The sequence below is a fragment of the Nerophis lumbriciformis genome, linkage group LG08 (assembly GCF_033978685.3).
Source record: "Nerophis lumbriciformis linkage group LG08, RoL_Nlum_v2.1, whole genome shotgun sequence".
Taxonomy (NCBI): Eukaryota; Metazoa; Chordata; class Actinopteri; order Syngnathiformes; family Syngnathidae; genus Nerophis; species Nerophis lumbriciformis.
Genome location: NC_084555.2, coordinates 8,747,036 through 8,772,157, shown reverse-complemented (window position 1 = coordinate 8,772,157; position 25,122 = coordinate 8,747,036). Strand labels below are relative to the sequence as shown.

The 25,122-nt window shown below is 40.2% G+C and overlaps 1 protein-coding gene across 1 annotated transcript; it reads right to left on the bottom strand.

Moving 5' to 3' along the window:
• Positions 1–487: 487 nt before the first annotated feature.
• vgll2b (vestigial-like family member 2b) lies at positions 488–25,122 on the bottom strand. Its single transcript, XM_061967931.2, has 4 exons — positions 24,873–25,122; positions 20,824–21,202; positions 2,863–3,318; positions 488–948 (listed from the first exon to the last, which is right to left on the bottom strand). The coding sequence occupies exons 1-4, from the start codon at positions 24,957–24,959 to the stop codon at positions 905–907; spliced, it is 966 nt and encodes a 321-aa protein (XP_061823915.1). The 5' UTR covers positions 24,960–25,122; the 3' UTR covers positions 488–904.

Here is a 25,122-nt window from a genome sequence, read left to right as displayed (position 1 = left end):
GTGTCCTTGAGTGCCCAGAAAGGCGCCTTATAAATAAAATATATTGTTATTATTATTATTATTATTAAATTACTCACCAGTGCTGGTGACTTTATATTTATTTTTTGGTTGAAAAAAATAATAAATACATTTGACATAAAGCAACTTTAGTACACTTGAGGAAGTGTGAAACTTTACCATAAAAATATTTATTGATATTGGCAAAATAAACCAAGAAAATGAAAATGGCACACACACACACACACACACACACACACATACACTCAAAAAATTGTTGCGATTCAAAATAGCTTCAAATATGGAGAATTATGAGCAAAAAATGCAAAAAAAACAACAACAAAAACACTTCACCACTAGCAAGATTTAGCAAAAAAAAATTCCCAGTCAGTCATCTCTCTTTAATGAAAAAAAACCCAAAATAAAATTGACAACAATCCTTGCAGAAGCACTGGCCTATGAACCAAACCATTCAAAAGAATAAGACCAATAAATAGAAACACTTTATTCCAGAGTGCATGTGAATATAGTCACAGAGTCCAATTCTTTTTGGTGGATGATGACGACCACAGTACGGCAGACACAAATGCAGATAAGCAGGCACATTGGAGCGACTCCCCCCTGGGTCCGTCCCTCCGTCAGCAAAAGTCTTTCCAGGTCCAACTCGGCGTCCTCCCGGGCTAGGGGTTTGCCGGTCCAGATTATGTGTTATCTCCATGGTGCACCCGCGTTCACCTGGAGCTGCATCCTTGTCAAGGGGGATGGGGGGGGGGGTGGGGGAGATGCATGCTGCTGGTGGTACTGAGGGGGGGGTTGGAACAAAGGCGACACGCTTCTTCAATAGCGGAGCAGGTCCAAGGACTAATTGGCTTTGGTAAATGGCTGGTCAATGTGACTGAGGGCCTTGTTAGAACCAGTATAGCTCTTTGCCTTTCTTGTGCTGCTGGAGGCCTGGCAGAGAGAGAAAGAGAGAGAGAGAGAGAGAGAGAGATGATTAGGAGCATGTCGGACAACAGCGGAGCACACGTTGTCATGGTGGCTGCTTGGGGCCAAACATTCTGTTGAAGAAGGCTTATGTGATGATTAGAAGGTGTTTGTGGCGGCGTCCACAATGGTGAGTGCTAATGCGGAGGTGGGGTTGTTCATCCTCGGCAATTGTACGCACGTCACAACGTGTTCCAGATGTTAACAGTGTTCTTTTAAAGATGTACGATTAAAAATGTGGGGTGACAATAGTTTTGTTTTTTTTTACATAGAAAAAAATGTATTTGTAGTTTGGACAAAAGTGCAAAATTTGAAGAGAAAATTGCTTTCCATTGTGCAGGTTAGGGTTGTACGGTATACCAGTATTAGTATAGTACCGCGATACTAATGAATCATATGCAGTACTATACCGCCTCTAAAAAGTACATGCTTCACTACACACCGTAGCTCACCGGCATCAAAATGTAAACAAACGCCATTGGTGGATCTACACCTAACATCCACTGTAATGATACCAAGTACAGTAGCGTATGTAGTCGATACTACTATGATTATGTCGATATTTTTTGGCATCACAACATCTTCTTTCGTTTTTAAAAAATGTATATTATGTCTGCTCACTGCTCCCCTCACCTCCCAGGGGGTGGAACAAGGGGATGGGTCAAATGCAGAGGGTAATTTCACCCATACTTGCCAACCTTGAGACCTCCGATTTCGGGAGGTGGGGGGAGGGGTGTGGGGGTGGGCGTGGTTGGGGGCGTGGCTACAATGGGAGGAGTATATTTACAGCTAGAATTCACCAAGTCAAGTATTTCATATATATATATATATATATATATATATATATATATATATATATATATATATATATATATATATACATATTTATATATACCCCCCGCGACCCCGAAGGGAATAAGCGGTAGAAAATGGATGGATGGATGGATATTTATATATATATATTTATATATATAAGAAATACTTGACGTTCAGTGAATTCTAGCTATATATATATATATATATATATATATATATATATATATATATATATATATATATATATACATGTATATATATATATATATATATATATATATATATATATATATATATATATATATATATATATATATATATATATATATTTTATTATATATATATATATATATATATATAAATGTATATATAAAATAAATACTTGAATTTCAGTGTTCATTTATTTACACGTATACACACACATAACACTCATCTACTCATTGTTGAGTTAAGGATTGAATTGTCCATCCTTGTTCTATTCTCTGTCACTATTTTTCAAACCATGCTGAAAACCCTCTCTGATGATGCATTGCTGTGTGGCACGCACAAAAGTGCTTTCATCAAATGCACTAGATGGCAGTATTGTCCTGTTTAAGAGTGTCACAACATTGCTGTTTACGGCAGACGAACTGCTTTACGGTATACAAAAACGTGACTGCTGTTGTTGTGTGTTGTTGCAGCGCTGGGAGGACGTTAATGAAACTGCCTAACAATAAACCCACATAAGAAACCAAGAACTCGCCCTCCATCATTCTACAGTTATAACGTGATTGGGCAAGTATGCTGTTAATATTGTGGGCTAGCGGACTCAGGTCCTCATGGACCTGAGTCCGCCTGAATTTCGGGAGATTTTCGGGAGAAAATTTGTCCCGGGAGGTTTTCGGGAGAGGTGGTGAATTTCGGGAGTCTCCCGGAAAATCCGGGAGGGTTGGCAAGTATGATTTCACCGCACCTAGTGTGTGTGTGTGTGTGTGTGACTATCAGTGGGACTTTAACTTTTAACTTTAAGACAAACTGAACAGTCCAGTTGCGATTGATGAGTTTTGATATGATCAATACTGTTACCTGCGTCCATGTTGAGGGCCAACGTCTGGCCGACGTCCCCTGAGGAGAGCAGTCCGGGCCAGGAGGCCGTGGGGTCCAGCTTGCTTACTTCATAGTGGCTGGGCAAGGTTGCCAGGTGAGGCGGTCGCACGGTGGGCATGAGCAGCGGCCCGTAGTGGGGCTCCAGAGCGGAAGGGGAGTACAGTTCATGGAGAGGCCTCGGGGGTCCGTAAGCCTGGGCCTGGGGGTACCCCCAGCTCTCCGCTGGGTGAGGAGGATGGGAGTGAGGGTGAGCGTGTGGGTGTGGGTGTGGGTGGGCATGTGGGTGCGGCAGACCCGGGTGGAGCCCCGAAGCGTAGGGCTCCATGGAATACGAAGGTGCTCCGGTCTCGCAGTGGGGGCGGCCTTGAGGCGAGGCGTAGTTACTGTCCCAGAAGGATGGAGGGAAGCTTCGTCGGCTGCTCGGTGACGGGGTTTCTGGGGGACGGTGGACAATGGGACACAGGTTAACATGCAATAACTCACTTAACCTATGTACACATCACTTATGTCGCACAGCAGGTTGGACGCACGGTCAGGAAATCTTAGTTCCAGCATCTCTGGAACTAAGCACAAGCTTGGCCAGTCAGGGGGACAGCAACCGCCAGTGTTTGAGACAATGGCCTGACTCTGTGTTACGTATTAGCTCTCCGAGGTTGCGCTAATGAATTGAGTTATCAAATAGGAGTCAAAGTCTTGCCTATCCTTTTTGATATGCTGGCATGTTTAAATGTAAAAGATTTCAAACCAAATATTACAAAATGTTCACATGAAACTCTAATCCAGGGGTGTCAAACGTACGGCCCGCGAGCCGGATAAGGCCCGCGAACAGGTTTTATCCATGAGTTTTCCAAGTAATAAAATTAGCTGCATTTTTTTTGGAATGAAAGAAACTGCTGTTCTAAATGTGTCCACTGGATGTCACAATAGCAATTATGTTAGGACTAGCAACTTACCATGAATTGATTTACGTGGACCCCGACTTAAACAAGTTGAAAAACTTATTCGGGTGTTACCATTTAGTGGTTAATTGTACGGAATATGTACTGTACTGTGCAATCTACTAATAAAAGCTTCAATCAATCAATCAATCAATCAAAAGGTACAACGTAAAGCGTTGAATGACACCTAAAACCTGCCGTTGTATGTCTCCTGCTTCGAACACATCGTTATTTGGCACCCTAACTCCCCCATAATGTCTCTTTTAAAAACGAGAAAACTTAACCCTTGTGAATAGTTTTTACCTCCGTTTTTTATGGTTTGTTGAGTTAGCACTGGATTGATACACGGACATGACAAAGGAGGTATTTGATACCTTGAAGAGTTAAATTGTTTTTTTTGTTCAATCCAAGAAAGACTGGGACTTATATTGGAATCCTGGCTTTGTAGATACACTAAGTCTAAGCTCATTGTGTTCTTCGTTGTGTTTTTGAAACTGCACCAATTCCCTCAGAATTTTCGACAAACTTGAAGCGTTTTGTCCACAGGATTATTTGTGATTTGTACGTTTTCATAAAATGCTCGTTCTATTTTTGGCCAAAGTAAAACAAAGTACACAACATGGAGTTGTCTTTATTTTTAAGTTATCATGCCATGATTTTCCCATTGCGGACCACTTGGGAATAGATTTTCCTCCATGCGGGCCCTGAGCTAAAATTAGTTTGACACCTCTACTCTAATCTATTGGCTATTGTATGAAAACAAATAATTGTAAATTACACAAATGATATTCATATTAGGTGTAATCAGAGTAACCCACCTCTTCCAAAGTTGAATGCATAATTGCAGCGACTATCTTTTCGAACGGGGTGCATCACTACTTTATCTCCGGTACCCTTGCCTGTTTTGGCCGTGCATATCCATCATTTTCTTCACATTCTTCCTATTGTAGTACCACATACTTATTTTTTCTAATTTCTTATGTGTTCCTGTGTGCGCTTCTCTGATTTCACAGCAATGACAGGCTCACAATCTCAACCATCTTTTGTTCGCTCGAAACGCAAGAAAGAAGCACCTCCCGCTGACTCCTACTGAATTGATATTGAGTGATACCGACATACTTGCCAACACTCCCGAATTTTCCGGGAGATTCCCGAATTTCAGTGCCTCTCCCGAAAATCTCCCGGGGCAACTATTCTCCCGAATTTCTCCCGATTTCCAGCCGGACAACTATATTGGGGGCGTGCCTTAAAGGCACTGCCTTTAGCGTCGTCTCTCACCTGAAAAGGAGACTATTATATATGTCTCCGTTATCCATAGGTTTATCTATAACCCATAAAGTAGGCAGGCACGGAGCTATTTCTCAGCGTGTGTTTATTCCAGCCGGCACGTTAATACACTGACACACAACATCCGGATTCCCATCATGCATTGCTTCAAAACTACGGCAAGTAGTAATGTCGAAAATTTCCAGCAGGACAAACAATATTGGGGGCGTGCCTTAAACGCACTGCCTTTAGCGTCCTCTCACCTGAAAAGGAGACTATTATATATGTCTCCGTTATCCATAGGTTTATCTATAACCCATAACACGGTGGCCGAATGGTTATAGTCACTCATGACAAGGCGGCTGCAACGCAGTATTATGGGCCACCTTGCAAGCAACATCCCGTTCTCATTTGCGGATGTTTTCAACAAATCCATGAAGGATATGTTCCCGGATTCGCCAGTACTCAAATGGCAGAACAAAAGCTACTCAATAGTGATAGGTAAGTGCTTTTTTTTTTTTTAAGTAAGCAGCAAGTACAGTACAGTTAGTAGAACAACTGTGTTTTCATTACTGTGTACCATACTTACGTATACTGACAGCTAGAATTCACCAAGTCAAGTATTTCATACATATATATATATATATACATACATATACATATAAATATATATATATATATATATGTATGTATATATATATATATATATATATATATATATATATATATATATATATATATATATACATATACATACATACATATATATATATATACATATATATATATATACATATATATATATATATATATATATATATATATATATATATATATATATCTACATCCTGAAAATATGCAAACAAAACTGTTTTTAGATAATTGATACTTCAAACTTGCATAAATAAATCTTAAGGAATATAACATAACTTGGCTTCTGAGAGCTTCAAAATGTAATGAATAAAATGCTAAAGGTGTTGATAAAGAAGCAATTATTTTAATAATTAAATATGGTCATTTTAAATGAATTATTATGATCATTTAAAATTAATTATTTCCAATATGTTTATTTTAATGTATAATTCTATGGCTGGATGTATTATGGAGTCAGAAAAAATACAAATAAAAATACAATTAATTTTGATGTTTTTAGCAAAATATAGTAAAAATGAATTTAATTTTGTTTTTTTAATTAATAAATATATTTATTTTTAGGTAAGATAAACATAATAATACAATTTATCTCTAGTCTGGATCATTTAGTTCTTGTCACCCTGTTGTCCTCCCGTCATAAAAAAAAGGCTGTCCTCACTCAGGTCCGCATGGAGCTGGAGGGGGCGTGGCCTCCAGCTCCGGCTGAAAATCGGGAGATTTTCGGGAGAATATTTGTCCCGGGAGGTTTTCGGGAGAGGCGCTGAATTTCGGGAGTCTCCCGGAAAATTCGGGAGGGTTGGCAAGTATGCTGTGTACTATACTATATATATATATATATATATATATCAGTGACGTGCGGTGAGGTTCATGACTGGTGAGGCACTGACTTCATCACAGTCAGATTTACAAACATATGAACCCTAAAGAGTATCTTATTCACCATTTGATTGGCAGCAGTTAACGGGTTATGTTTAAAAGCTCATACCAGCATTCTTCCCTGCTTGGCACTCAGCATCAAGGGTTGGAATTGGGGGTTAAATCACCAACAATTATTCCCGGGCGCGGCGCCGCTGCTGCCCACTGCTCCCCTCACATCCCAGGGGGTGATCAAGGGGATGGGTCAAATGCAGAGGACAAATTTCACCACACCTAGTGTGTGTGACAATCATTGGTACTTTAACTCATTGGCGTTGTTAGGCCTATTTTACGGGGGCTCAAGCCCCCCTAAAATATTCTTAAGCCCCCCTAAATAATTTGCTGTTTTTTTGGGGGTTTTTTACAAATAAATGCCGACATATTCATTATAAAGTGGCCCAAATATGAGTTTAAATAAATAATCATATAACCTGTTATTATTCACTCAGTTTCCCCTCACTTCGTAGCGTAAGGTAGAGAGCCCCTTTCGTGCGTCGGTATCCAATCCATTCCACTTGTTCATATAGAAAATGCCCACATCACTCAAATTCCAGCTCGCATTTTCTCTGCGACCTTGCTTGCGGTCCTGCAGGTGTACGAAGCACATTATCTATATATATATATATATATATATATATATATATATATATATATATATATATATATATATATATATACATATATATATACAGTGTATATATATATGTAATACTTTAATTTCAGTGAATTCTAACTATAAATATACTCCTCCCCCCTTAACCCCGCCCCCCCATCCCCCCCATCCCCCCAATCTCCAGAATTCGGAGGTCTCAAGGTTGGCAAGTATGAATACCGAGTGTGCCGATATCAAGCACATGGCTCATTTCAATATCATAAGTGTATTTATAACGGGGTTGCCCAATCACTCAAACGTCTGCGGTCACTTCTACGTTGATTGGGATGTAAAAAACAAATGTGCTTGGATTAGTGCATGTGCACACTTTTTCTTGCGTTTCTGTATTTGAACGTACACCAATTTTAATAGGAAATCCAAGCAACTCTTAACATATAAGACTCCTAGGCTCCAGCTCACTGTGATCCCAAATGAGGACAAATAAAATGGATGGCTGAACCTATACATTCCGTATGTTCTGACATACCAATGCTCTTTGTCGCACACACCCGACGATACTGTTTTGACTGCAATGTGTCTAGCACCGCTCTCTACCACCTGTATCGTCACATCTATGTATTCCTATATCGAATCAAATATGAAACCAACCTGAATACAAGACTAACCCTTTTTTTCAAGCACCGTTCTATTTTCTAAGACCAAAGCCAACAATAAAAGAGAAACAACAACGGGTGGTATGCAATAAAAAAAGAGAGAGCATAATTAAAGTTAACAAATCAAAGTACCACTGATAGTCACACACACACTAGGTGTGGTGAAATTACTCTCTGCATTTGACCCATCCCCTTGTTCCACCCACGGGGAGGTGAGGGGAGCAGTGAGCAGCAGCGGTGGCCACGCTCGGGAATCATTTTGGTGATTTAACCCCCAATTCCAACCCTTGATGCTGAGTGCTAAGCAGGGAGGTAATGGGTCCCATTTTTATAGTCTTTGGTGGGGTTTGAACTCACAACCTACCAATCTCAGGGCGGACACTTTAACCACAAGGCCTGACTGCTGCTGCTCAATGCTCCCCTCACCTCCCAGGGGGTGAACAAGGGGATGGGTCAAATGCAGAGGACACATTTCACCACACCTAGTGTGTGTGTGACAATCATTGGTACTTTAACTTAACTTAACTTTAACTTAAACTGTCAACACAACACTGGACAACACTAGCGCACTGCAAAAAGCAAGTGTTCAAAAACAAGAAAACAAAATACAAAAATTAGGGGTGTTTTTTTGTAAAGGGGAACATTATCACCAGACCTATGTAAGCGTCAATATATACCTTGATGTTGCAGAAAAAAGACCATATATTTTTTTAACCGATTTCCGAACTCTAAATGGGTGAATTTTGGCGAATTAAACGCCTTTCTATTATTCGCTCTCGGAGCGATGACGTCACAACGTGACATCACATCGGGAAGCAATCCGCCATTTTCTCACTTTCGTCGGTGTGTTGTTGGAGGGTGTAACAACACGAACAGGGACGGATTCAAGTTGCACCAGTGGCCCAAAGATGCGAAAGTGGCAAGAAATTGGACGAAATTTGTTCAAAATATGAGGGTGTGGGGAAAGCCGACGAAATGGTCAGTCGTTTGTTCCGCACACTTTACCGACGAAAGCTATGCTACGACAGAGATGGCAAGAATGTGTGGATATCCTGCGACACTCAAAGCAGATGCATTTCCAACGATAAAGTCAAAGAAATCTGCCGCCAGACCCCCATTGTATCTGCCGGAGTGTGTGAGCTAGTCATGGACAAAGGACCGCGGTAGCACGGCAAGCAATGGCGGCAGTTTGTTCCCGCAGACGAGCGAGCTAAACCCCCTGGATGTCTTGGCTCACACCGTCCCTTATGCCACCGAAGATGATCAAGAGAAGAATATCGACACTAGCTTCCCTGGCCTGCTGACATCAACTCCAAAACTGGACAGATCAGCTTTCAGGAAAAGAGAGCGGATGAGGGTATGTCTACAGAATATATTAATTGATGACAACTTTATTCATTACTCGCGGTTTTACGTAATTATTATACATAAACTGTGTTTACCAATAATTTAGCTTAAAAACATTTATTTTTTTCAATCATTCGAGTACATTCGGGTAGTCTTGTGTAATGCAGAATTTTGTGTCTATTTAGGTATGGTTAACCTGAGTGCTGAAATCGTGGAAAAATATATGTTCTTAGCGCGCCTGAAATGGGCTGTCTGCACTCTCAAAGTGCATGTTGTTGCCAAATGTATTTCATATGCTGTAAACCTAGTTCATAGTTGTTAGTAATTATCTTATCAGAGAGAAATCCGAGTCTGAATCCGAGCTAATGTAGCTATAGCTTGCTGTTCTATGCGCCATGTTTGTTTGTATTGGCATCACTATGTGACGTCACAGGAAAATGGACGGGTGTATATAACGATGGTTAAAATCAGGCACTTTGAAGCTTTTTTTAGGGATATTGCGTGATGGGTAAAATTTTGAAAAAAACTTCGAAAAATAAAATAAGCCACTGGGAACTGATTTTTAATGGTTTTAACCCTTCTGAAATTGTGATAATGTTCCCCTTTAACTAAAATTATCTGCCAATAGAACAAGAAAAGTTGGCTTGTCAAGACTTTCCAAAACAAGTAAATGAACCCAAAAATACCTTAAAATAAGTATATTCTCACTAATAACAAGTGCACTACTATATGAGTACGTATTTTCTATTGTTTCATTGAAAATAAAACAGCAAAGTCCATTTGGCTGTCATCTGTTTTAATATGAGACACAATTGTGTCAAAGTCATGATTTTTTTTTTTTTTACATGCTCGAAATAAGAAATGATTACTTTAAAAAAGTAGTTTTATACTTGTGAGTGTTGATGACACAGCTTTGCAACAGTTGATATTCTAGTTTCAAGCATGTTTTACTCAATATAGGTCATAAGATCTCAGCAACAAGCTGTAATATCTTACTGAGATCATTTAGGACCAAAACTTTTAAAACAAGTAATACACTCTCACATAAAATCTGCTTAGTGAGAAGAATTATCTTATCAGACAGAAAATAAGCAATTATCACCCTTACTTGAGATATTCAATCTTACTTAGATTTCAGTTTTTGCAGTGTGCATCACCTACAAATCCTTACATAGCGGAGTCTATGGTCCGACCCAAGAACCATTTCAAAGCCAAGGAACCCTCCCCTATTTGACAATGGAAAAGAGAGGGAAAAAAAAAAAAAAACATGGTGTGGAGCCGAAGGGTCCGTAAAAAGAGGAGCAAGTACATGTTAAAGGGGAACATTATCACCAGACCTATGTAAGCGTCAATATATACCTTGATGTTGCAGAAAAAAGACCATATATTTTTTGAACCGATTTCCGAACTCTAAATGGGTGAATTTTGGCGAATTAAACGCCTTTCTATTATTCGCTCTCGGAGCGATGACGTCACATCGGGAAGCAATCTGCCATTTTCTCAAACACCGAGTCAAATCAGCTCTGTTATTTTCCGTTTTTTCGACTGTTTTCCGTACCTTGGAGACATCATGCCTCGTCGGTGTGTTGTCGGAGGGTGTAACAACACGAACAGGGACGGATTCAAGTTGCACCAGTGGCCCAAAGATGCGAAAGTGGCAAGAAATTGGACGTTTGTTCCGCACACTTTACCGACGAAAGCTATGCTACGACAGAGATGGCAAGAATGTGTGGATATCCTGCGACACTCAAAGCAGATGCATTTCCAACGATAAAGTCAAAGAAATCTGCCGCCAGACCCCCATTGAATCTGCCGGAGTGTGTGAGCAATTCAGGGACAAAGGACCTCGGTAGCACGGCAAGCAATGGCGGCAGTTTGTTCCCGCAGACGAGCGAGCTAAACCCCCTGGATGTCTTGGCTCACACCGTCCCTTATGCCACCGAAAATGATCAAGAGAAGAATATCGACCCTAGCTTCCCTGGCCTGCTGACATCAACTCCAAAACTGGACAGATCAGCTTTCAGGAAAAGAGCGCGGATGAGGGTATGTCTACAGAATATATTAATTGATGAAAATTGGGCTGTCTGCACTCTCAAAGTGCATGTTGTTGCCAAATGTATTTCATATGCTGTAAACCTAGTTCATAGTTGTTAGTTTCCTTTAATGCCAAACAAACACATACCAATCGTTGGTTAGAAGGCGATCGCCGAATTCGTCCTCGCTTTCTCCCGTGTCGCTGGCTGTCGTGTCGTTTTCGTCGATTTCGCTTGCATACGGTTCAAACCGATATGGCTCAATAGCTTCAGTTTCTTCTTCAATTTCGTTTTCGCTACCTGCCTCCACACTACAACCATCCGTTTCAATACATGCGTAATCTGTTGAATCGCTTAAGCCGCTGAAATCCGAGTCTGAATCCGAGCTAATGTCACTATAGCTTGCTGTTCTTTCCGCCATGTTTGTTTGTATTGGCTTCACTATGTGACGTCACAGGAAAATGGACGGGTGTATATAACGATGGTTAAAATCAGGCACTTTGAAGCTTTTTTTAGGGATATTGCGTGATGGGTAAAATTTTGAAAAAACCTTCGAAAAATATAATAAGCCACTGGGAACTGATTTTTAATAGTTTTAACCATTCTGAAATTGTGATAATGTTCCCCTTTAAATAGTAGCCGACAGTCACATGACCGCTCAGCCCTCTTGCCCAGATATCTTCCCCATTGGATCATACCGTCACACGGTGCTCGCTCCAACCAGACACAGAAATAAACACAACCGCATGTAGCGCAGCGAGGTAAAGCGAGAGAGAGAGCGAGAGAGACCCTATATCCCTGAATGCTATATAAGGCAGACGCGGTGACCTAGAGGGAGGCCAAAGAGTCTTAAATCACTCTCCGTGGTGACATCTCTCACTCCCATGTCAACGCAGTCCTTGTGAGAGTCCGAAAACACACCCATGTGCGCGCACAGACAGCGGCCCTGTGCAAGCCCCTCTCCCCTGCACCCCCCCACCTGTTGTTTTCTCTGCACACCCGACCCCCCCCCCCTCACCCCTCTGTGCCATCCTCCACCTCCTCGCCCTTGACAGAATGTCAGCAGGCCATTATATGTTTTCAGCGGCAGACCTTTTATATTTAGATATTCCTCTGAAAAAAGACACCGCGGCGAGGGCCAGGGTCCGATCACACGGGGGCATATAAATCTCGCCGGCCATTGTAGGGGGAGCGACATCTTTGAAGGAAGATACGCCGAGCGAGCGAGGTTGCGCGCTTACGGCCGCGTACAAACATAGCATGAGTTGTGAGGCAGGACGTGCGTCGCACTTGAAATGAAGACGTGCCGGAGTGAGGTCACGGAGAAATGCAGGTGGATTAAAAAAAAAAAAACGGCAGAAGCTTCACGGAGGACATTTGTGATGATAAGCACACCCAAAAAAAATGTCGGGTTAAAAAATACCTGCCTTGTGGTTGGAGTGTCCGCCCTTAGATCGGTAGGTTGTGAGTTCAAACCCCGTCATACCAAAGACTATAAAAAATGGGACCCATTACCTCCCTGCTTGGCACTCAACATCAAGGGTTGGAATTGGGGGTTAATTGGGGCGGCATAGCTCGGTTGGTAGAGCGGCCGTGCCAGCAACTTTAGGGTTCCAGGTTCGATTCCCGCTTCCGCCATCCTAGTCACTGCCGTTGTGTCCTTGGGCAAGACACTTTACCCACCTGCTCCCAGTGCCACCCACACTGCTTTAAAAGTAACTTAGATATTGTGTTTCACTATGTAAAGCGCTTTGAGTCACTAGAGAAAAGCGCTATATAAATATAATTCACTATCCATCCATCCATTTTCTACCGCTTATTCCCTTTGGGGTCGTGGGGGGCGCTGGAGCCTATCTCAGCTTCAATCGGGCGGAAGGCGGGGTACACCCTGGACAAGTCGCCACCTCATCGCAGGGCCAACACAGATAGACAGACAACATTCACACTCACATCCACACACTAGGGCCAATTTAGTTTTGCCAATCAACTTATCCCCAGGTGCATGTCTTTGGAGGTGGGAGGAAGACGGAGTACCCAGAGGGAACCCACGCAGTTACGGGGAGAACATGCAAACTCCATACAGAAAGATCCCGAGCCCGGGATTGAACCCAAGACTACTCTGGACCTTCGTATTGTGAGGAAGATGCACTAACCCCTCTCTTCCACCGTGCTGCCCTATAATTCACTAATAATTCACAAATCACGGAAAATGATTCTCGAGCGCGGCCGCCGCTGCTGCTCACTGCTCCCCTCACCTCCCAGGGGGTGAACAAGGGGATGGGTCAAATGCAGAGGACACATTTCACCACACCTAGTGTGTGTGCGACTATCAGCGGTACTTTAACTTTAACCCAATTTCAACCCAACTGCTGGTTCAGAAAATGACGAACCCCTTGTTTGAGTTATTTTAACTCAACATTTTGGGTTTTTTTTTTTCAACCCAACTATTGGGTTGAATTATTTAACCCAAAAGTTGAGTTATGCTAATGATTGTCACACACACGCTAGGTGTGCTGAAATTTGTCCTCTGCATTTGACCCATCCCCTTGTTCCACCCTACTGGAAAGTGAGGGGAGCAGTGAGTGGTGGCCGCGCCCGGGAATCATTTTGGTGATTTAACCCCCAATTCCAACCCTTGATGCTGAGTGCCAAGCAGGGAGGTAATGGGTCCCATTTTTATAGTCTTTAGTATGACTCGGCCAGGGTTTGAACTCACGACCTACCGATCTCAGGGAAAGACACTCTAACCTGACGTATGCAGTAACATATTGTGTCATTTATCATTCTATTATTTTGTCAACATTATTAAGGACAAGTGGGAGAAAATGAATTATTAATCTACTTGTTCATTGACTGTTCTCTTCTAACATGTTCTATCTACACTTCTGTTAAAATGTAATAATCACTTATTCTTCTGTTGTTTGATACTTTACATTAGTTTTGGATGATACCACAAATTTGGGTATCAATCCGATACCAAGTAGTTACAGGATCATACATTGGTCATATTCAAAGTCCTCATGTGTCCAGGGACATATTTCCTGAGTTTATAAACATAATATACATTTTAAGGAAACGAAAAAAGATTTTGTGATGCTACAAATAATCGATGTCATTATAGTAGTATCGACTAGATACACTATCGTACATGGTATCAATACAGTGGATGTCAAGTGTAGATCCACTCATGGCGTTTGTTTACATTCAGGAATGGCGTCATTAGCTGTGACGCAGGTGGGCTACGGTGTGTAGTGAAGCATGTTTAGCTATTCCTCGTCCTGCATGGACGATACTTGTAAGAAACGTACTTTATTTGTCGCCATGGAGGCGAGGATTAGTGATTTAGAAGTAGCTAAAACACTGCAGACTGAGGCTGGACTTTAGCCGCTAGCTAGCTAGCCATATCTTAAAGCACCTCTTCCTGAGGGCGTTTCAGTGTTATAACTTCACCTTTATCGTTAGTTTTTAAGCCAAAATACGTCCGTTCTCCCTTTTCTGTCTACACACTGTGTCTGGTACCGGTACTTTTTAGAGGCGGTATAGTACCGAATATGATTCATTAGTATCGCGGTACTATACCGTACAATATAGTATGTATACAAGAAATAAGTCCTTGGACACAGGAGGGCTTTAAAGGGGAATAAAACAAATAATTTATATCAGAGCTAATAGTAGGAAGTAATTTGAATATGTAATTGATATTGTTACACTGCCATCCTGTGTTTTTGTCTGATTATAATCGTGATCAAAAATTGAATCATTCAATAATCTTGAAAATTTGAAGTATCAGTATCAGCATTGGTATGAGCAATACTTTTCCTGTTTTAATATATTTTCTGTAGGAGAACAAACATGACACAAACCTTCCTAATTGTTAGAAATCCCACTGTTTATATTAAACATACTTCACTGATGAGAGTATTTGGCAAGCACCGTTTTGTCCTACTAATTTCAGCGATCCTTGAACTCATCTTAGTTTGTTTACATGAACACATTTCTTCGACACTGCCACAGAAAGACGTGTTTTATGCCACTCCTTCTTTGTCTCGTTTGGTCCACCAAACGTTTTATGCTTTGTGAGAAAGCACAAAGGTGAGCTTTGTTGATTTTATTGACTTGTGGGAGTGCTTATCAGGCATATTTGGTCAATCTATGACTGCAAGCTAACCGATGCTAACATGGTATTTAGGCTAGCTGTATGTACATATTGCGTCATTATGCCTCGTTTGTAGGTATATTTGAGCTCATTTAATTTCCTTTACTTAGGTCCTCTGTGTATTTAATTTATATTTGCGTGTCTCATGGCATTATTTGTATGTAATATTGGCTGCATTTCTGATAGTTGTTCGTGTGCCATGTTGTTCCAGACCACAGCAAACGTTACCCAGCTTGCAAAGATTGTAAATAAACCCATTAGAAGAAGACGGCCTGCCGTTTCCTTAAACTTGGACACACACATCTATACCTTTGGCCATTCTGAGCCAGTCATTTCCAGAAGTTATCTAATCCTGTGAAAAGCCTCCATTTTACTAATGATTTCCAATATTGGAAACATGTGTAGAATAAAAATTAAAATACAACATTTCTGTCAACGAAGATTTGCGTCTGCCTTTGATAGTAGGCTAATATAGCTAATATAGACACTTACATCCTGCGTTGCCTTGATTATAACACTTATATAAGGCTTTTATTTTTTTGCGGCTCCAGACAGATTTTTGTTTTATATTTTTGGTCCAATGTGGCTCTTTCAACATTTTGAGTTGCCGACCCCTGTTCTATGCCTGCCTATTAATTTGAACTTGTCATAGTTGCATTATACAGAGAATTATACTTATACTGTACATTATACTTATTTTTACACTTGCATGACTTCAGTTATAGATGCAAATAAGCACAAAGTCCACAAACCCTCAGCACAACTCCCTTTTCCACCTCGTTTATCTTTCCCTACGCCTTTGTGACGCAGTGAGTAATTTGGTCAATTAAGTTGTGTTTCACAGTGGTCATATGGATGAGTACCATTCACATTTGAACCGATACGGTACCAATTCCTGGTACCTGGCCATCGATACCGGTACTTTTGTGTGTAAAAATAAAAAATAATTGTTTTTGATCATAAAATCTTATTTTTTATTGCAACATTTGCCAACAGGCACCTGACAGCCTCCAAGAGACAACAACAGTTCCAAAAAGCAGTCATGACACCCCACCTGTCTGATGTTCTGTGTGGCCCAAAAGATGCCACATCAGCGACTCTGCCATCTGTACGTATGCAAATGAATGAATGTTGCAACCCGGCTACTCACCCTACAACCAAACCTCTTCCTCCAAGTGCCACATACTGAAAAGTCAAAGCATGCGGGGCCCATTTTGATACTTTTTTATTTTGTAAAAAAAAAAAATTCTAATTGCTAATGCTGTCAAGCAATGCTAAAATGTAGTAATTAATAATTATCTGTAACTACAAAATCCAAAACCAGTGAAGTTGGCACGTTGTGTAATTCGTAAATAAAAACAGAATACAATGATTTGCAAATCCTTTTCAACTTGTATTCAATTGAATAGACTGCAAAGACAAGATATTTAATGTTCGAACTGAGGAACTTCATTTTTTTTTTTTTGCAAATAATCATTAACTTAGAATTTAATGGCAGCAACACATTGCAAAAAAAGTTGGCACAGGGGAATTTTTACCACTGTGTTACATGGCCTTTCCTTTTAACAACACTCAGTAAACTTTTGGGAACTGAAGAGACCAATTTTTTAAGCTTTTCAGGTGGAATTGTTTCCCATTCTTGCTTGATGTACAGCTTAAGTTGTTCAACAGTCCGGGGTCTACGTTGTGGTATTTTAGGCTTCATAATTCACCACACATTTTCAATGGGAGACAGGTCTGGACTACAGGCAGGCCAGTCTAGTACTCGCACTCTTTTACTATGAAGCCACGCTGTTGTAACACGTGGCTTGGCATTGTCTTGCTGAAATAATCAGGGGCGTCCATGATACTGTTGCTCAGATGGCAACATATGTTGCTCCAAAACCTGTATGTACCTTTCAGCATTAATGGTGCCTTCACAAATTCCAAATGAGCTAATATTTGCAAAATATAACACAGTTATCCAGTTCGAACGTTAAGTATCTTGTCTTTGCAGTCTGTTCAATTGAATATAAGTTGAAAAGGATTTGCAAATCATTGCATTCTGTTTTTATTTAGGATTTACACAACGTGCCAACTTCACTGGTTTTGGGGTTTGTAATTAAAAAGCCCTCAATGTAAAGTATTTTCATTTAAATGCATTACATTATTAAGATAGATATTTACACAAAAAAGTCGCTTTATAAAGTCATGTATTGTTTTTAACAGACTTAAACAGATGCAGTCTGTTTTATTTACTAAATTAAAACATTAGGTCCATATAAAGTGCTAAAGTTAATAAATCAAAAAACCAAACTTTTCTGAGTAATAACTATCAAAGGGGTCATATTATTATTTAATACACTTCCTTGTGGTCTACGTAACATTTAATTGTGTTTTCTGGTGGGGTATATCCAAAATGTTGCATCGATTATGTTTTACAGATCATCTTCAAGCCGCTTTCTGACAGTCGCTTTCGGATGTGCGTTTTGTGGGCGGTCTTATTTACGTGGCTCACCTTCGGCAGCGTCTTCTCCCCGTCATCTTTGTTGTAGCGGTGTAGCGTGCAAGGACGGGAGTGGAAGAAGTGTCAAAAGATGGAGCTAACTGTTTTAATGACATTCAGACTTTACTTCAATCAATAACGGAGCAGCATCTCCTCATCCGGAAACAACCACACCGGAAATGTGTCCCCGTGAAAAACCGTCCGACCGGAACTCTAATAACTAAAGTTCCTTAGGTGAATAATGTAAACTCACTACACCGGTATGTTTTAGCGCTTTCATGGTGAGTTTACTGACAGATATAAGTAAGAACTTTACACTACTTTATATTAGAAATGGCAACAGCGGAGGATGAATGTCACATTACAAGAAGATAGAGAAAAATAAGAAGCTTATCGACTACGTAGTCGGCACGAACTACAAAGGCGGACGCGCACCATTTTTCAAGATTCATGCAGATCCCAAATACAGATCAGCAGGTACGAGAAGGTAAGAAAATTGCTTTTGCATAATATTGCGAAAAAACCCGCCAGATAATATGTCTTACCTTATACACACACCATAATAATACTCGTATGTTTAATGCGCCGACAATCCATCAAGCGGTGCGGCTTCATAGCTTACCAAAGTCGCACTAAAACCTACAGTACTGTATTATTAATATTTGTATACTTGAAAATGCTTTACTTAGGGAAAAAATGTTGTAGAATATGCTTCAAAGAAAAAATTACAATGTCGCGAAGCTGCAATATTTGAAGCCTGATGTTGCAAGGGGCCGACTGTATCGCTATATTGATGCATAGATGTGTCATAATAGTATAAGGCAGGGGTGTCCCGGCCCGCGAGCAGGTTTTATTCGGCCCGCGGGATGAGTTTGCTAAGTATAAAAATGGGCTGAAATCCTTGAATGAAAGAAACTGTTGTTCTAAATGTGTCCACTGGATGTCGCTATAGCAATTATTTGTATCTTTCTAGATAATGCCACATATGTACAGAATAAACCTCACAGTTGAGGAAAATGACTAAACTACATAAATACCATCCTGTAATTCGATTTAGATAGTGTTTTTTTTTATCTTGATAGATTAAAAATAAACACCAATTAGAGCATTTTAAAATCCTGCCAGACTTACCACTCCAATATTAACACTAAATTAGTCATCTTATTCTTGATTTTGATCCTATTCAATAATTATATCTAACCTACTTACAGTTTACTACCTTGTCAAATAATATATAATAATACATTTATAATATACTGTATATATTTTATATATATATATAAAAAAATAGAAAATAAAAAAATAATAAAAAATTAAAATAATGCGTTCATCACAAAGATTATATTATCAATTTAACAAATAAACTTTAAGCTTAGGTCAGGCCGATTTGAAAAGTAACTACTAACCAAATAAACAATATATTATGTTGTGCTAAAATAAATCAACTAAATTAACAATACATATGTCCATCCATCCATCCATCTTCTTCCGCTTATCCGAGGTCGGGTCGCGGGGGCAGCAGCTTAAGCAGGGAAGCCCAGACTTCCCTCTCCCCAGCCACTTCGTCCAGCTCCTCCCGGGGGATCCCGAGGCGTTCCCAGGCCAGCCGGGAGAGATAGTCTTCCCAGCGTGTCCTGGGTCTTCCCCGTGGCCTCCTACCGGTCGGACGTGCCCGAAACACCTTCCTAGGGAGGCGTTCGGGTGGCATCCTGACCAGATGCCCGAACCACCTCATCTGGCTCCTCTCGATGTGGAGGAGCAGCGGCTTTACTTTGAGCTCCCCCCGAATGACAGAGCTTCTCACCCTATCTCTAAGGGAGAGCCCCGCCACTCGGCGGAGGAAACTCATTTCAGCCGCTTGTACCCGTGATCTTGTCCTTTCGGTCATGACCCAAAGCTCATGACCATAGGTGAGGATGGGAACGTAGATCGACCGGTAAATCGAGAGCTTTGCCTTCCGGCTCAGCTCCTTCTTCACCACAACGGATCGATACAGCGTCCGCATTACTGAAGACGCCGCACCGATCCGCCTGTCGATCTCACGATCCACTCCTCCCCCACTCGTGAACAAGACTCCGAGGTACTTGAACTCCTCCACTTGGGGAAGATCTCCTCCCCAACCCGGAGATGGCACTCCACCCTTTTCCGGGAGAGAACCATGGACTGGGACTTGGAGGTGCTGATTCCCATCAATACATATGTTTCTTAACTAAATTGTCAACAAATTTAAAGCGCAAATGAAAATACAGCTTCACCACTTTAGTCATAATTTTTGCGCTTAAGACATTTCTCTATGACATTCGCGCCAGACTTATTCTGTTTGTTTTACATTGTCATTACTGCCACAAGTGGTGGAAAAGTGTATTACAACTGAGTACCACTGCTGCCTATATGGACCACAGCTGAAAAACACATATATTACATTCTAGGGGGGCGCTCGCGGTCCAACACTGGGCCCGGCCCTATGGTTAAGAAACACTGGTATACAGTATATGCCATCAACATGCGGGGGACCTTCTCTTTGCAAAGAATTAGCCTAGGGCTCCCACAACTTCAGCGTTATAGTGAGTTGATTTTTAATGCTCTTTTTTTTTTTTTGGTCTTTCTATCTGCTACATGTGGAAAGCTCCGTAAATATAATAATTTTGTTAGTTATTAGTAACAAAATGTAGGCTTTTTCTCATTGCATAGTTTTTTTGTTTTTTTGCGCATTCATTTTATTTTGACTATTTAATTTTATTTCAGACCACACTTTGCTATGCACTTTGTTTTTAGGAAACACACAAAGGACACTACCAACAGTCCAATGTGATCCAATAATATAAGAGATGTATCAAAGTGTTTCTGTTTATCCACTTCAAGTAAATCCATTATATTTACCTGTGGTACCCGCGGCTTGCTGCTCCGAAGCCCGCCGCTTGCCCTCCCCGTCCATGTAGGAGCTGAGCGCCCTGGAGAAGTGCTCGTCCACCACAGTGCTGATGTCCCCCTGGTAGTAGGTGAAGAGGACGCAGCGGGAGGTCAAGTACTCGGCCTCGGGACCCTCCTGCTTGTCCTTGGCACCCCCGTCTGGCCGCAGAGCTGCCGGCGTGTAGGAGGATGAAGACGAGGAGGCGGAGGAGGAGGAAGAAGCGGACGAAGAGGATGAGGTTGCGGACCCGCCGACGGTGCCCTGGGCCCCGGGCATCCCTTCTGCACCCCTGGGAGTGTCCATAAAGTCCCGACACGGAGGTGAGATGCTGGTTACACTGGTGGCAGTCTGTCAAGAGGGTTAGGGGATCATGAGATGCATACTGTAGTTTGATACTGTAGATATCCAAATATATTCTGCATAGCGAGAAACTGTACCAGTCAAAAATGTAATATAACTGGTCCTATGTGCATTGTTAACTAGAGATATGAAAATATACTGCATGTAGGATAAGCACATATGGAGCAAACTTATTATATTATATACAGGTAAATTAATGTATATATGAAGATAGCTAAGTATATACAGTACAGGCCAAAAGTTTGGACACGCCTTCTTCTCGTTCAATGCGTTTTCTTTATTTTCATGACATTGTAGATTTCCACTGAAGGCATCACAACTATGAATGAACACATGTGGAGTTATGTACTTAACCAAAAAAGGTGAAATAACTGAAAACATGTTTTATATTCTAGTTTCTTCAAAATAGCCACTCTTTTGCTCTGATTACTGTTTTGCACACTCATGGCATTCTCTAGATGAGACTCAAGAGGTAGTCACCTGAAAGGGTTTTCACTTCACAGGTGTCATAGTTTTGATGCCTTTATGAAAATAAAGAAAACACATTGAAACGAGAAGGTGTGTCCAAACTGTTGGCCTGTACTGTACATAGCAAGATGTAGAGCAGGTATACAGCAAAATAGATTTGTAGCTGTGCCTATTTAAATACCTGAAAATATGACGATAATAGATAATCTACACATACATTAAGCTAACATTAAGCTCTATACTGAGCATAGGCAAACCAAGATATGCATATGCAGAAAGCTTGATATTCATGGTGTTACCTTACCTGAATATTTGCAGCTTGTGAAACACACACACACATACAGTCGTGGTCAAAAGTTTACATACACTTGTAAAGAACATAATGTCATGGCTGTCTTGAGTTTCCAATAATTTCTACAACTGTTATTTTTTTGTGATAGAGTGATTGGAGCACATACTTGTTAGTTACAAAAAACATTCATGAAGTTTGGTTCTTTTATGAATTTATTATGAGTGTACTGAAAATGTGACCAAATCTGCTGGGTCAAAAGTATACATACAGCAATGTTAATATTTGGTTACATGTCCCTTGGCAAGTTTCACTGCAATAAGGCGCTTTTGGTAGCCATCCACAAGCTTCTGGCAAGCTTCTGGTTGTTTTTGACCACTCCTCTTTACAAAATTGGTGCAGTTCAGCTAAATGTGTTGGTTTTCTGACATGGGCTTGTTTCTTCAGCATTGTCCACACGTTTAAGTCAGGACTTTGGGAAGGCCATTCTAAAACCTTAATACTAGCCTGATTTAGCCATCCCTTGACCACTTTTGACATGTGTTTGGGGTCATTGTCCTGTTGGAACACCCAACTGCGCCCAAGACCCAAACTCCGGGCTGATGATTTTAGGTTGTCCTGAAGAATTTGGAAGTAATCCTCCTTTTTCATTGTCCCATTTACTCTCTGTAAAGCACCAGTTCCATTGGCAGCAAAACAGGCCCAGAGCATAATACTACCTACACCATGCTTGACGGTAGGAATGGTGTTCCTGGGATTAAAGGTCTAACCTTTTCTCCTCCAAACATATTGCTGGGTATTGTGTCCAAACAGCTCAATTTTTGTTTCATCTGACATCACATGGACAAAGATGAGACATTCTGGAGGAAAGTTTTGTGGTCAGATGACACAAAAATTGAGCTGTTTGGCCACAATACCCAGCAATATGTTCTTTACAACATTATGTAAACTTTTGAACACGACTGTATATATGTATTAAATAGATACAGTACATTATATATAAGTACACTATATTTAGAGATAAGTCTACATTAGGGGTGTTCAAACTACAGCCTAGTGCTGCCGGCTTGCGTCTGCAGTTTGGCCTGTGAGACATCATGAGTTTTGTAAGGAATTTTGCCCACGGGGTGAATCCAAATCAAACTCAAGTATCTTTCAGAATTATTGATGCAACATTGTCGCCCTCTTGTGGATAATTTGAGTAAATCAGGTCAATGACCATGAATTGTGTGTGAACTGAACAAAGCACAGCATTTACTTATTTGACCCAACCTTCTCTACTCACGGTGCAAAAAAAAAAAGTCATGGTCACATATATATAACACACGCTGCTTACTGAATTTTGTGGATATTATAGAAAAATGTCCAAGTACCATAACAAAATTCAAAATTACACCCATTTAAATGTATTACAATCCACAATGGGACACATACAAAACTCTCTCCATACTTAGCCATGTTTGGCGCATTTTAGCTGCTTGATATTTCTGCTTGATTACAAAACTTTAGGGATGTTGTCACAGAAGGTAGGAGTCGAACTTTTACTTACTCTGATTATTCAATTATATTCATTTTTAATTATATATCCATTATTTTAGTATAATATGTACACATATATACATACAGGCTATTATTACTTCACAGGCAGTCGATAGTGTGTGTCGATACCAGACAAATAGGCCCTATTTTAAATAGCTCAATATAGAGATGTGCAGATAGTGAGACTTAAAATATATATATAACAAAATACTGTATGTAGATATTTGATACATACCGTAACTAGATACAATACAGTAATCACATACTGTATATATGTAGATGATGAGATAGATATACAGCAGATACGCAAACACTGTGCGTATGGCCCTATATATATATATATATTTTGCAATACGGGGCGTATTGCAAAATATTAATGAATGAATTACAAAGCGCTTCATATGAAATGTCCCAAGCTCCTTCCTGCTCTGTCACTGATTGGAAAATAATGGCAAATGTCCCCCAAATACTCTCACTGTACACTGCGTCAGCGGTTACAGCTCATAGTTCCTCAGGAACATTTGCAAATATATGTTTTAACTATGTTAAATGTGTTATTTTGCACGGAAAACATAAGATGACACAATTTCTCATGAATTTGTTTTAGTACAAAACATGAAAATTCAATCAAAGTTTGATGAAAAAATGTACAAATTGTTTCACATAAAAAGATAGATTTTTTTTTTTGATGAGGGTTAGGGCCTCTAAAAAAAATTCTGCTTAGGGCCTTAATTTAGCCATGGACCCTGTATACAGGTCTACTATGTATCGATGAACATAGAGTAGGTCAATTTGTCTAAGTAAGATGTACAATATGTAAGTCGATTTGAACACAATAGGTATGTGTTTATGTCGATACCGTGATACATGTAGACTAGGACATACAAAATATGCATATAACTCAATATATACTGTATGTAGATACTAGTACTTTATATACATTATGTACAGAGTCGATTGGGTATATATATATATACAGTATACTGCATGTGAGCGCTTTGAGTATCTAATAATAGAAAAGCGCAATATAAAATCAAATCCATTATTATTATTATTATGTAAGTACTTGATAGAAAATATACAATGTATGTTGCCCCCATACATATGCATAGACATTGAGGCCTTTTTGCTTGTTTGTCATATACTGTATATCTAAACAAGTAGGAATATATATTTTTATATGCATTATTAGAGCAGCAATTAATTATTTCCTTTTTCATATGCAAATATCAGTGTTATTTGTATGGCTTGTTTAAATGTTTACGTTATCTTGAATCGTTGCCAAAAGAGTCATATATATATATATATATATATAATAATAAATGGCATGCGTCAATATCAACATAAATGGTAAGAACCTACCTGTAGACTGTTGATGAAAGCAGGAGCAGAGGCAGAGTAAGACGGGTAATGTCCATAAGCTGGGTACATAACATCCAAACAGCTCATGGTAAATGAGCACTTCTTCACTCTTCCACTGAATCAGACTTTTCCCAGCAAGGTAGCACCAACATTACAGTCTTATGCGTGTGTGCGTGTGTGTGTGTGTGTGTGTGTGTGTGTGTGTGAGTGTGAGTGAGTGTGTGTGTGTGTGTGTGCAGATTTTGGTACT

Coding starts and splice junctions, on each gene's coding strand:
- vgll2b (XM_061967931.2), bottom strand. CDS start 24,959: ATGAGCTGTTTGGATGTTATGTACCCAGCTTATGGACATTACCCGTCT. Junction 21,203..24,872: donor CTTTCATCAACAGTCTACAG/GTAGGTTCTTAC, acceptor CCCTCTTGACAG/ACTGCCACCAGTGTAACCAG. Junction 3,319..20,823: donor GCAAGCCGCGGGTACCACAG/GTAAATATAATG, acceptor ACCGTCCCCCAG/AAACCCCGTCACCGAGCAGC.